General features: G+C 61.2%; 1 protein-coding gene across 2 annotated transcripts in view; it reads left to right on the forward strand.

The window, feature by feature from the left end:
• The first annotated feature begins 12,838 nt into the window (after positions 1-12,838).
• Positions 12,839-14,106, forward strand: part of TESC (tescalcin) — a 50,075-nt gene continuing 48,807 nt past the window's right edge. Inside the window, exon 1 of one of the 2 annotated variants that reach the window (XM_070399755.1) lies at positions 12,839-12,918. In XM_070399755.1, coding sequence (XP_070255856.1) covers positions 12,843-12,918 — 76 coding nt within the window. In that variant the 5' untranslated portion in view covers positions 12,839-12,842. Of the gene's footprint in view, positions 12,919-13,184; positions 13,392-14,106 lie in introns of those variants that run through there. The other variant, XM_070399756.1, reaches the window with a different exon arrangement.

Genomic DNA, 14,106 nt, shown 5'->3' on the forward strand with positions numbered 1-14,106 from the left:
ACTTCCCAATCAAATATGCGGAATCCTTGAGGAGAAGTTTTGTGGTGAAAGCGTAGATTCCAGGGAACCGGAGGCCAGAGGAGCCCCCGTGGGGAGAGCCATCTGCCTCCTCCTGTCAGTCTTCCTGTTAGATGATGTCAGACTCTCTTCAACATTTCAAACACCTAACATACGAAATGTGCTCGTACATGGATTACTTTCCGATATACCACGGTGCCCACACTAACAGCGAGGTTTTGTTTCTGTTCATCGTCTGCGTACGAGACACCGATTCTTCCAGGGACTAAAGACACCGCTCAGGCAGGCCCTCGCTCCCACCAAGCGCACAACACTGCAGACTGCTCCTTGGCCAGGAAGACTGAACTCATTTGTCCAGGGACCTCGGCTGAACCCTAATTACAGCCACTGCTGGTGGAAGATTCCAGGTCCCTTCTCCCTGCAGGCAGGTGTGGCCTCCATGCCGGGGTTCCCTGGTCCGATGACTGATAGGATGGCCTAACATGCCCCAGTTGGGGCCTCCGGCCCCCTGCTCCTCAGCTGCCTGCACGGCTTCCCCGGCTTTCCCTGGGGCATGGCTCAGAGCACTCAGTGCCCCGCTGGAGCTGCACCCGCTCCTGCTCCTGCTCCCCCCACTGCATGTCAGACACGGGAGAGGCTGCTGGGCGTCCCAGACAGCGGAGAAGGATGTTCCAGAAAGGAGGCTGAGCGGGCAGAGAAGGGAAACTTGTGAGGGGCGTTCATTGTGGGCCTTCCTTTCAATGAAACTAGCTGCGCACTGTCTCCTCTGCCCCCCAGCCCCCAGCAAGCTTCTCCTTCAGTGAATTGTTTTGGGGCTCCTCCCCTTGCATCACCTGAGGGGGGCCCAGCAGGGGGGTGATGGGGCCAGAAATGGAGTGAGCAGCCCTGTGTTAACTGAGAGCCATCAGACTGGAGGGCGCCAGGCCCCCCTCCCTGCACCCAAGTGCCTGGGGACAGGGCAAGGCTGCACCTTAGGGGTCACATCACCCCTCCTGGAGCCGGCAAGAGGCCCTGGTCCTGCGGTGAGGTCCGCCGAGTGTGGTGTCCATCACAGTGGGAAACACACGGGAAACGCCTGGACCAGGTCACCAGCTGGTGCGTCACCGTGCAGTTATTCCATAATGGGGGGGGGGGGGCGTCCCCGGTTCCCCCGGTACCTGCTCCCAGCCAGGACATCAGCAGAGCCTCAGAGTCCACCGAGGGACCTTTTCACACGGACAGCCAAGGCCAGTCCCCAGAGGACCTGTGCCGAGATGAAGCTCGGGGTGGGAGGGGGGGGTGGTCTGTGGGGAGACCCGGAGGAAGACCAGAACGTCCGGCCTGGGCACCCTTGGAAGTCCTTGCTCCTGGAGGGGCTGCCTCATCCAGGAGGTGAAGGTGGCACCCACCCTGGTGGTAGGGTCGGTGCCTCTAAAAAACACATCATGCCCTGACTGGTTTGGCTCAGTGGATAGAGCGTTGGCCTACGGACAGAAGGGTCCCAGGTTCGATTCCAGTCAAGGGCATGCACCTTGGTTGCGGGCACATCCCTAGTAGGGGGTGTGCAGGAGGCAGCTGATCGATGTTTCTCTCTCGTCGATGTTTCCAACTCTCTATCCCTCTCCCTTCCTCTCTGTAAAAAATCAATAAAATATATTAAAAACAAACAAAACAAAAAAACACATCATGTGACCCTCGTGCTACTCTGCAGAGTGGATGCTATGCCTGTTAACCCATTTGACAGATGCAGGAACTGAGGCTCAGCGAGGCTGCAGCGACTTGCCCAAGGCCTCAAGGAAAAGACACAGAAAGAAACAGTTGGTGGAGGCTGGTTCCCCAGTGGGATGGTGCCGGGCCGGTTTCCCAGGTGGGTCCCAGGTTCCCAGGTGGGGAGCCCCACTGACCTGCATTGGGTCTGATTCCCGCCCCAAACCCTAGGGGGCAGCAGAGCTCCAGAATTGACCATGCACTTCACAGTGGACCAGATAGTGGTTCAAATGCTGCTTCTGTTCCTGAGTGAGCGCAGGAGTCCTTCAATCTGGAGATGGGTCTCCGTTGTTTGTGGGCAAGTTGGAAGAATGGAACATCTTCAGAGAGCGCCTCTCACTGCATCATGGGCAACACCGCGCCTGGGGCCACCTGTGCTGCTCTAAGCACTCGGGTGTCGTCCTGGTTTCATGGAAGTCCACCCAGAGGCCAAGAGAAGCAACGGGAGTTCCCCGGGCCCCATGGCCAGTAAGCGGCCGGGCGGGACCGGAACCCAGTCGTCCCGCTGTCGCAGAACTGCCTCCGAAATGACCTGGGACTCGGTGGCAGCTCGACAGGACGCACCCACTGCTGTCTGTCGCTGCAGTGGCAGGTCAGGTCAGTTCACGGGCTGTGGGCACTGCTGTTAGCATAAGGCTATTGACAAGGCTCACCAGGGAGGGAGGTGCCCCCCACCGAGTACTCGCCCGGCTGCCGCACGTGACAATTGTCATTTACAAAACGCCTGCTGCAGTCTAGACACTTCTACCAGGCGGAGGTGTGTTCTCTAACTGAGAATAGCTTCCAAGGCCTGACGGGAGCCGCTTTCTGGTGACATCAGAGCAGCAGCCCCCTCGCTCACCGCCAGGAGAGGGGCTTTTCTCCGGCTTAGCAACAACAGTCAGTGCAGGCTCCCCGGCCCCCCTGGAAGGCTGCCCTGAGCCTGGGGCCTTGTCGGAGGTGTAGGGCCGGGCCGGGGGACCCCCAAGGTGAGCGGGCTTTATCTTCAGTCTGGAGTCTCTCTGTCACGTCTCCCCTTCCCTACCACCCACTGTTTGCTGAATGCTGGCCATCCGGCCTCGCCAGCGGGGCCCGAACAAAGGGCAGAGGTCAGCCCGGGGACTGCATTGTGCCCAGCAGTGGAAGACATGGGTGCCTCTGTCCTGGTCAGCCCTGCCTCACCGTCACCTGGGGGGACCCTAACAAGTGTGAACCAGCCCCCACTCCGCCACTGCACCCCGCCCACTGGGGTTCTCAAACCCGCCCGCTTTGGAACTCTGGGTCTCAGGAAGGAGAACGGCGCACACCTTTCTCAAGGCCCCAGCGGGTGACCCCTGATGGGGATGAAGGTAAGTTCTGGGCGGAGAATAAAGACTGCGTGTAACCGAGGTTGGACTGCAGTTCCTGCCAGGAGCTGGCAGCTTCAGTCACGTGTCAGAGGGGCCGGGGAGGGAGGGAGGAAAGGGACGGGGAGCAGTTTGGGTGTTCCTGGGCGTTTGTGTTTCTGTATTGCTCGGGTTTGTGCACAGGCCTGTGTGCATGAAGCGGGGCACCATGCTTTACTGCCGCTGGGGGGAGCTTGAGGGTAGCTGGCTGCATGAGATTTTGACCTTGCACCCTGGCTCCACGAAACTTAGCCCCCTCGGCCTCAGTTTCCCCCTTCCTGCGGCGTGGTTTTACCTTCTGACATCTAGTAGGAGCCTGACAAGTCATCTTGGAGACATCACAACCGACTTGCAGAGCCCAGGTGCTGGCCACGCACTGTCTTCAAGGAAGGACAGAGGCCAGAGAAGAGAGACCACGTGCCCAGGGTCACGGCGACATTCTCCACAGACCCTGGTGTTCCCTGCGCCAGGACTGTCCCTGCACTGAGAGGCCACAAATGCTCTCTGATCCAACGAGGTGGAGGGGACTGGCGGCCCAGAAGCAGCTCAGGATGCCGCCTCTGAGCCGTCCCTCTGGCTCCGAGCCCTCAGGACCGATGTGGCCCTCGCCTCGGGCACGGGGTTAATGAGCTATGACTTTCAGCGCAGCTGCCAAGAGCCTGGGCTCAGCTCAAGGTCACACTGCAGGCACTCTCCGGCCCAGGCACGTGATACCAGGTGGCAGGGGAGTCCCTTCGCCCTGACGTGACCGTGACCGTTGGTTCTCCACCCAGGAGGCACCTGTGCACAAACACCTGGGCCTTCTTCCCCCACAAGCCTCCCAGGTACACGCCGAGGGCGCCCCGGGGGCCTCATTTGCATGCAGCTGCAGGGCAGTGGCTCTCCAACCTGCCAGTGTATTGGAATCCCCACGGGGGGGGGGGGGCGGGGGGGGGGGAAGACACTGATGCCACTAAAGTGGGGCCTGGGGTCTGAGCACTAGAGAGACTTCAGCCCTCGGCGCTGCTTCTAATTCTGCATATGCATCTCCAGGGAACATTCTGCTCTCAGACTTTCTGAATCCAAAGCAATGAGTCTCCTGACCCACCTTCCTGAGTAGCAAATAAAAGCTCAGCGTGAGTGGCACGAAGGCACCCCCTTCTGCCGCTTGGTAGACAGGACAGGGGACTGCCGTCTGTCACCAGCCCCAACCCTGGCCACTCAGGATGCTCACTGCAGGATCTGAGCCCAGAGCCCCCCTAGGCGTTCCAGGACAGCCCAGGGCGGCCCCCGGTGCCCTTACACTCTGCCCCGGTCACCTGGTGACTAGGGTCCTCTGAGGGATGCCTCCTTCCTGGCGCCCAGCTCCTGGCCCCCGCCCCCCACCATGTGATCTCCTGTTCACTCTGACCCGAAAGCCCACAGGGGCCTACGTGCCCGAGTTCACTCCTCCCTGCTCCGCCTCCCTCTCCCCAGAAACCACAGGCCCTCTCTGCACCCTGGGACATCCGGTGGCTGGGCTTGAGGCCAGGTTTCATGAAGGCTGTGAGGCCTGGGCTCTCAGGACCCGTCTACACTCTGGCAGGCCGAGGGACAGGCACCAAACAGTCGTCCTTGTGACAAGCTGAGCACAGCCTCCCCTGCAGACCGTCCCCCGGCACGTCAGCTGCTGCCGGGACCTGCCCTCCACCCACCAGGACGTGGCCAGAACATGCGACTGTCCCTGAGCTGGTCAGTGACCAGTGTCTGGGTCCTGGTGACAGAGCCCCCTCCGTGGGCCAGCTCCGTGTAAGTAGGCACTTCATGTGAAGCCTCAGGGACCCGTTTCACAGATGGAGACCCAGGATTCTAGGGGGAAGGTCATAGCCTAAAGCCAAAGACAGGGTCTGAACCCAGACCTCCAACTTCACCCCCGACCTCTACAGCAGAGGTTCTCAAATCAGAGACATAAAAAGCACCCCAGTGAGTCTATCTCTGTGGGCCCCAGGAGCCTGCATTTTTATGCAAGAACACAAAAGACCCTGACATCAATGGCCAGGGGGTGAGCCTTGGCGAGTCCCGCCCTCTCCCCCAGTTCCCACCTGCTCTGAGGCTCAGGACCTCGTCTAGCCTCAGCCCAGCCAGGCTCATCCTTGCTGCATGCCCTTGACCCTCTGAACTGCTTCCTGGGTGGAAACGAGGGTTGAGCTAGCTAGCCAGTTCTGAGGGGTTCTTCACTGTGCCTTGAGTCCCCGCCTTGGCTCCCACCCAATGCAATGCGGGGAGGGGGGGCTTCTCCCCCAGCAGGCCCCCCACCGGTCAGTGACCTCTGCCCTGGATTTCCACCTGCCACTACATGCAGTCGGCCCCGAAGCCCCCAAAGCATCCCCCGACCGCCCTGGAGTCTCTGGCAGGGGCTTCCTCTGCCCACGGCCTCCTGCCTTTGCCTGCACACCTGCTTCTTCCCTCATGAAGGGCAGAGCTGGCGGCCCACCCTGTCTCAGCCGCCCCAGGAGAGCGCTCAGGCCGCCGAGTGGCCGGCTGGGAAGTGCACCGTCAGCAGGCGCAGGCCTGGGCTCTGCGGAGTCAGCACTGCCAGCCAGGCGGGTGGCGGGGCTCCCCACCTCTGCCTCTTACCCAGGGCCCCCAGGCCCGCCCCGCCCACCCACCGCAGTCTGCCCGAGCTGGCCCAAATGGTGGGTGCCTGCTGCCTCCTCTCCCAGGTAAGCCCCAAATTATTGACTGCACCAGCTCTGAACCCCAACATATATTTATCATCCTGCCTCGCAGGCACTCGGCCGGGTCTCGCCCTACCGCAGGCGTCCCGGGCGTGAAGGGAGAAGGGAGAGGGGGACATGGCTGTGCCCGCCCCATCCTCACCCTCTGGCTGGGGTGCTGAGCTGAGCCAGGCCAGTGGCACTGCCCTGCTGACAGCTGCCCGGTGGTCCCTGAGGTCACCTGCACACTGGAGGGGGGCCTCCCGCAGGCCAGGCAGCCAGGGACAGTGAGTGATAGCAGAGAATGTGCCAGAACCTGGCCTTCCTCAGGGTCTGTGCTCGTTTGTGGCCACAGAGGTGGCCCTTTGGGGAGGGGTCTCCCAGGTGTGGACTCCGTCACCACAGGTGCCTGGGGCTATGAGAAGCCAGCGACTCAGTCCAAAGGGCCTCTAACACCCCGTACAGTCCTGGACTGCAGCAGCCACCCCTCTTACCAGAGGGTTTGGGGAACTTGCTGAAGGGGTGTCATGTGAGCACACCCAGCCCCCCTCCACCCCCCCCCCCCCCCCGCCCCAGCCTTTGGGGTGGCGCCGTTTCTTCGTGTGGGGTCCTCGGACGACCTGCATCAGAAACGATTTGGATCCCTGTCACAGTGCACATTCCTGGGTGCTCAGCTCCTTGTTCTTACAATGGGGTGTGAAGAGGGCACCCACAGTGCTCTGGGACTCCGCGGGGGCGGGGGGGGGGGGGGTAACACAGCCAGTGCTCAGCACCCAGGTCACTGCCCGGCAGCGGGGCAGAGTGGTGGCAAATGAGCTCAGCAGATGGAAGAAGTGGATTTTCCTCTCTCTCTCTCTCTCTCTCTCTCTCTCTCTCTCTCTCTCTCCCTGCCAGCCATGTAACCTTTGGTGGACAGACGCTTACAGGAGGCATCGCTGGTTCGGGGCTCGGGGCTCTGTTGCCTCTTAACTGTGAGCTTGATCATGTGACTTGAGCCCCTGTGAGCCTCAGCTTCCACATCTGTGAAATGGGAGCCCTAATTTGCCCGTCAGCTGCCGTGTGGCTGTGACGGCTCAGTGAGATGCTGTCAGGACAGCGTGTGGTTGCACAGACACCCTCCCCTCTGGGGGCTCCCTGCGCTCACCGCCCCAACCCCTGCTTTGGAGGCAAAGTGTAGAGAAGGGAGGATGGCGCCTGGGACCCTGTGCCCTCCGCCTCGGCATGGGCTTCACGGGGCTCCGGCCACAACAGCTCGAGGGCAGAAACAACCCACGGCCCAGCCAGGTGCCTGGATGAACACAACGTGGTCCCTCCAGACGGTGGACTATTAGTCAGGCTTAAACAGTGAGGAAGCACTGCTCCCACTCCCGCACGGATGAACCTTGGAGACATCACATGAAAGGGAAGAAGCCAGTCCCAAAAGGCCACGTACTGTGTGATTCCATTTATGTGAAATGTCCAGAACAGGCAGATCCCAGAGACAGAAAGCAGATGAGTGGTTTTCGGGGCCAGATAGAATGGGGGGGGGTGGGGGCTGAGGGGTGTCGGGTAAAGGATGTCGGGTTTCTTTTCTGTGATGAAAATGTTCTAAAATTGACTGTAGTGATGGTCGCAAACTCCGTGAGGATATTGAGAACCACTGAGTCGTACACGCTAAACGGGGGAGCTGTATGATATGTGAATTATATCTCAATATGCATCACCCCAAAAAGGACCACCTACATTAGAAACAGATGGAGAGACAGTCCTGGGCCTCCTGAGCACAAACCTGGCCAGGCCCAGGAATCGGAATGGAGTCAGAACTCCAGGAGGTCTGCACGCACACAGATCTTAAAGAGCCAGCCCGCCCTCTAGGGAGACAGACTGTCAGCACCTTTTCCTTGGCACTGGGGTTTGACAAGTACAAACCCAGCCCGTATCAGTCCCTACGGCTGCTGGACAAATGACCACAACTTGGTGGCTTAAAGCAAATATATGATGCCACAGTTTTGGGGTGAGACGTGTGAAGCGGGTCTCCCTGGGCTAATGTCAGGGAGTCACAGGCTGCGTCCTTCTGGAGGCTCCCGGGAGAATCCACCCCCTGGCGTTCTCCAGCTCCCAGAAGCTGCCCGAGTTCCTCGGCTCGGCCCCTTCCTCCCATCCAAAGCCAGCAGTGGCCGGTGGGCACTTCCCTCACATCACTCTTGACTCTGACCGCCCTGCCTTCCTCTTGCACGTCGAAGGACCCTGGGGCTGGCCCCACGCGCACCGGATGACCCAGGCGACCGCCCCACCTCACGGTCAGCTGCTTTGCAACCTTGACTCTGTCTTCCACGAGACTAAACGTAGTCCTGCTGCTTGCATTTGGGTCTGAAAAGAGGCCCCAGCAAACCCAGTGAACACTGCTTACGACCAGCCCCTTCCATGGCCCCTTCCACTGCCCCGCCCTCTGCAGAGCCTGCCGAGGCCACTCCATGTAAAGCGATGGCGAAGTTAAAATAGCTCTGGGGCTCCTGCCACCTCCTCCTGCTGCTCTGGCCAGTCTGCTGCCCGGACCACAATGCAGTTTGAAGCCCATTCAGAGACACCCTTCTATCTGCCCCCTGCAAGTTCCCGTAATAATTCCCTGTTTATAATTAAAGAAATAATAGGAAAACACGCGCAGGCCGCACTCCCCAGGGAGCCTGGTCTCCTATTTTAGGCCCCAGCCCCCCCCCCCCCCCCCCCCGCCCCGGCTCCCTGGGGATCTGTCTCTCCCTCTGCGGTTGGGCTGAGACGAGGTGCTGGGCTGCAGTGGGAGGGGGGAGGGGGGGCGATTCTAAAATCTCATGGCAGAGGTCACTCTCCTAAGACAAAGTGATTTCCTAAACAGTGGGGGCTGGACAGGGTCGAGGGTGGGTTCTGTCCCACCCGGTATCGTGGGAAGAGAGGGCTCGCAGAGAGAGGAGAGAGTCTGGCTGGGAAGTCCTGGCTCTTTTCCTCCGAGGAGGGGACGGACAGTGTGGAGGCTGTGCTCTGCCAGCCACTGAACCCTCGCTGAATCCTCTCTACAGGGATGGGATTGTGGACCCATTATACAGATGAGGATGCCAAGGCTCAGAGTGGCAAAGTGACCGACCCAAGGACACCCAACCAGGAATGGCAGAGCCGATCCAACTCAGATCAGAATCTGTCTCCTGCCAACGCTGCCCCCCCCAGGTGCCTTGGGTGAGAAAGCGCTCTTAAAAATATAACTTTAATTCAAGATGCAAATTGGGGATGCTGCTTCTCTGGTTGCATTCACATTAAAACCAAGAGACCAGGACATACGAGACCAGCATCAGAGCCTGAAGGAGGGTAAGAGAAAAACTGTCCGTGTCGGAGTTGAGCAGAGGTGAGGCACCTGTGGCGTTCCCCTCCCTGGTGTATTTCACGAGAGCATCACTCATCCTTACTTGTGTGAAGTGGTTTGGGTGCTGCCTAAGTCAGAGGCTGGGCAAGATAGCACTTAGCGCCCCGTAAATCCCCTGGATCAGTGGCCTCAAGATTAAAGGTGTCTTGTTGCCAAGCCCCAGAAACACCCCCAAGCCCAGTGATTAGAGGGACCGGGGAGTGAGCCGGGAGGATGCTAGGAACCGCCATTTACCCAGCTTCCCATCTGCACTCAGATTCTGGTTTACGGCCCGTTCGGAAACACCTTGGTCTTCCCATCCATAACATGGGTGTGTGCTGGGCCCTCCTCCAGGCTCCCACAGCAGCTGGGACCCATTGCGGTGCCCTTTAGTGATGGTCTGTTCATGTCTCTTTCCTTCCAGCCTCTGGGGTCCCTGAGGTCAGGGACTGACCGGCTCACTGCAGAGTCTGAATTCCTGGCACTGAGTCGCGAGTGAGTGTGTGAATGAATGAATGAGTGAATGAGTGAATGAGAACAACAGTCTCCTGCAGTTGTCTCAGAAGCTTATAAGAGCAAAGTGTTGCCCTAACCGGTTTGGCTCAGCGGATAGAGCGTCGGCCTGTGGACTGAAAGGTCCCGGGTTCGATTCCTGTCAAGGGCATGTACCTTGGTTGTGGGCACATCCCCAGTAGGAGGTGTGCAGGAGGCAGCTGATCGATGTTTCTCTCTCATTGATGTTTCTGACTCTCTATCTCTCTCCCTTCCTCTCTGTAAAAAAATCAATAAAATATATTTAAAAAAAAAAAGAGCAAAGTGTTAAACATGCAGGAGCTTCGCAAGCCCAAATTGTTACATGACCGGTAGCGTGAAACTGACCCCAGTGACATGTTTATACCAGGAAGTAAGTCAGTAAGTGCTACGAGTCGGCCTTGCCCCCGTCTTCAGGGCCTGTCTCCCAGCACACCACGGGGAGCTCTTAGCCGGTCAGGCACTGTCTTAGCACTTTACATACTAGTACAGGAATTTACATTTAACCTTGACAACCACCATGATCACTGCCGTTTGCAGACGGGGAAACAGGTGAAGCCACTGGCGGGAGTGCGGTTTGGTGGCCTCCCTGACAGGAAGGCGCGAGAGCGAACGCAGACTGTTCTCACCGTCTGGCTCAGCTGCCCATTGTGGCCCCACGGGTTCCAGCCGTTCTCATCACGGCCGCGGTTTTTAATCAGCTCCTCCGGACGAAGCGACGTGGCGGGTTGCCTGGTGACCAAAGGATGTGCCAGCCCTCAGAAGGTCACGCTGTGGCGCAGGATAAAGATCGCCACACGGGGTGCCCCCCATGCGGGGCTGCAGACAGCAGATCCAATCAGCCCAGCCAGAGCCCAGGGACGCTCAGACCTCCTTCCTCCGTGACGCCAGCAGAGCCACGGGTGAGATTGAATTAGAGCCGTGACGGCCTGGCACGGCGCCAAGGGCTTGGTGTGCCGCGCCCGCTGCGTGTGTGCGTCTGTGCCAGCGAAGGGGCAAAGCCCAGGGAGGGCTGGGTGTCTCCGCAGGGCCCCCCCAAACTCATGGAGACGTCTGTCCACCCAGTGTTTGCCACAGTTGGGGACAGTCATGGACTCCCCAAAGCTCAGCTTTAGGGCTAACAGGTCTCCAGGGGCCTGTTTACCCCGGGGGCGGTCACCTGCAGGGTGTCAGTGTCCCCACTCCTCCGGGAGCTCCTTGGAAGTGGCGCCTGGACCCAGCCAGCGCCTGGACACACACATCAGGCCCCCCACGAATGTGCAGGGAGCCAATGAGGGGAGGCAGGAAGGAGCCCACAGCTGTGCCTTGGCGCTGGCACCTTCCCGCCGCCACAAGGAGTCCCCGATGACTTTTCGGAGCCCCGCCATCAGGGGTCAGTCCCCCTCGGCCTCACACCCCAGCCTTCTCTTGGCTAAGGTGGCTTGTGCGGCAGCAGACCCAGGAGAGCGGGTGGGGACCCTGGGAGGCCTCTGGGAGGAAGTGATTGCCCTGAGATCTGAAGAGGAAGCCCCGGCCATAGGAAGAGGGAGGGGAAGGGTGTTCCGGGCAGAGGAACAAGTGTAAGTGCTTTCTGGGAGCTGACAGTGGCCAGTGGGCCTTGAGGCGAAGTTGACAGTATAGACGGGTGTGGGGGCTCTCTGATCACCTCAAGGGCAGAGGGAAGGCGTCCTGTCCCTGGCACCATCGCAGGGCCTCGTCCTCAGCCACATGCACTGTCTTTAGCTCCGGGAGCAGCCTGCCAAAGGGAGGAGGTGCAGTCTGAGACGCATTTTCTAGACCCCAGCAGAAAGCCCATCACTGACCCCTTGAATAATTTAATACCATAACATTCCAGGAACTGATGTTTTAAGTCAGAATAAAATAGTTCCCAGCAGTTGTGGGTCATTCCCAAGGGGCCTGGGATCCCCCTTTCTAACCCAACGCCAGTCTAGGCTTCTAGATTCCTTCTGACTCAACATGCAGTCTCCAGGCCAGCTTCCTAGGCCACTGAGACCAGCTGGCGTCTGACAGCCAACAAGTCCCAGCCCGGCTAGGTCTCAGCACCACCTGTGGGTGTTTTAAAAATGCACGTTCCAGCCCGAGCTGGTTTGGCTCAGTGGATAGAACATCAGCCTGCGGACCAAAGGGTCCCGGGTTGATTCCGGTCAAGGGCACACGTCCGGGTTGCGGGCTCCATCCCCAGCGGGGGGCGTGCTGGAGGCAGCCAGTCAATGATTCTCTCTCATCATTGATGTTTCTCTCTCACTCTCCCCCTTCTCCCTTCTTCTCTGAAATCAACAAAAATACATTAAAAAACAAAAAAATGAAAATGCACATTCCAGGAGCTGCCCCTCTCTGGGGTCCAACAGAGTAATGGGCAGCTGCTCAGCAGGTTTCAGGAGCTCCCGGTGGCTCTGAAAGGCACCTGCCCCTGGAAAGGACTGTGACCCCGGGCTTGGGCCTGTGGCCTGCAGCGAGGGCACCCCCTCCTCAGTGCCACCCAAATCCCTGTGAGCACTGGGGGACCCTGCCCGCCCCCAGCACCACCGCACAGCCTGGCACCCAGGACTGCGCACACGCCCACCAGTGATGGCCCTGTCCGTCGCCCAGCGCCCCGGAGCCCTGAGCTTGAGAACCTGGAAGTCTGGACTTTGATTGGCAGCTCTCCTGTGTCACCTCTCTGACAAACAGTGTCTCCCTTACAAAGTGGACAGGACTCCCCTGAGACCTCGTGGAGCTGCGTCTCATGAGGGGCCTCTCTACCTAGATTATCCCCGTCTTCAGGAGACGGATCCCTGGTGAGACAGGTGGCAGGACGAGCCCAATCTGGCTACTGAACCCCATCCCTCTGAGCATCTTAATGCAGTACCCCCGCTGACCTGGGAACCACAGCGTGGCAGCTCTGGCAGTTTGTCTGAAATGCGGGCCCCGCAGGAGTCAGAATGGGGGCGGCAGGGAGGGGGCCGCAGAGCTCCCGCTCCTAAAGTTTGGGGCACCCCCAACGCCAAGCTCCGGTGCTGTGTGGCTGGGGTGGGCGGGCCAGCCCGCGGGCGTGTCCACTTCATTAGGTGCTGGGAGCGGGGAGGGGCTTTCATGGAACAAGCCACGCTCAGCACCTGGTGCCTGGTGCACTCAAGGTGATTGCTGCTGTTGGACCTGTAGCTGCTCGCCACTGAGCGAATGGAGGCTGCCGGCCTCCCTCGCCGATCCAGGCGAGTTTCCGCTCCGACACCGGGAGGCTGTGTGGCGGCACCAGGTGGGAGTGAGCACGGAAGCCTCCGGGGGTCTGACCGGCTCCGGCTCACACCTGCGTCTGGCCAGAGACCGCAGCCGCGAGGAAGGGGCGAGGCTCAACCTGCAGGCGGCGGCTGCGGGGACGGAAGGACCTGGGCGGTGGGCTCCGCGGTCCCTCCCCGCCCTCCCGGCCCGGGGCGGGGCGCTCCCCGGTCCCCACTCCCCGCAGTGCGCGTAGCTGGCGCGCGCTAGGACCGCGGCGCGCCGCCCTCCGCCGCTATAAGAGGCCGCGCTCGCGCCCCACGCGGAACCCGCGGCTCAGACCGGCCCCGGCGTCCCGACTCGCCTTGAACCCGAGGCCGGACCGGCCGCTGCGCCACCGACGCCGCCCAGGGCCTGTGAGGGACGCGCGCCCCGGAGCCCCCGCCGTGGGCACCATGGGCGCTGCCCAGTCCGCGTCCGAGGAGATCCGGGAGCTCGTGGGCAAGACCGGCTGTGAGTCTCGCGCGGGGCGTGGGCGCGGGGACACGGGCGGGGGCCGCCGGCGGGTTCGCGCGAGGAACCCCAGCCCACCGCCGCCTGCCGGCCTCCCGCCGCTGCTGTGTGACCTTGGGCTGGTGGCCGGCCCTCTCTGCGCTCAGCCTCCGCTGCCTTCCGAGGGGTTCCGGCCGCCACGCGCCGGCTGCGGGGGGAGCCCGGCGGGGATGCTGAGAAGTGCGCGGCGCGCGTCCTGGCCGCTCTGCAAGTTGGCCGGTCACCCCGGGCCTGGGGGCTGCGGGCCGGGGGGGCAGGGCGGGGATCCCCGCGCGGGGCGGGCGCCCGGGCGGGGAGGGCGAGCGCCCGGCTACGCCCAGCTGGCGCGCAGGTACCAGAAAGTCCTCTGGTCCGCGTTGCGCAGGGGCGGAAAGTTTTGAAATCGGCCGCAGCTGGGTGGGACCCGGGCCCTGGCCTCGTTCTCCCCGCTGGGAAGTGGGTTCAGGTGGGCGCACGCCCCCGGGCAGCTGGCCGGTGTCAGCGAGGCCGCGTCCACAGAGCACTTGGCGGAGCCCGGCGACCTTCCTCGAGTCGCGGGGACTCCGGGACCCGCAGAGGCGGGGCGCACGGGGAGGCCGGCGGCCGCGGTGACCGCAGGGACCTGCGGGGCGGAAGCGCCTGCCCGCCCCAGCCCAGCCGGGCTGCAGACTTGACCGTGGCTCGCGGGGCCGGGGTC

The sequence above is a fragment of the Myotis yumanensis genome, unplaced genomic scaffold (assembly GCF_028538775.1).
Source record: "Myotis yumanensis isolate MYYU_CA2020_CCGP unplaced genomic scaffold, mMyoYum1.0.hap1 SCAF_19, whole genome shotgun sequence".
Lineage (NCBI taxonomy): Eukaryota > Metazoa > Chordata > Mammalia > Chiroptera > Vespertilionidae > Myotis > Myotis yumanensis.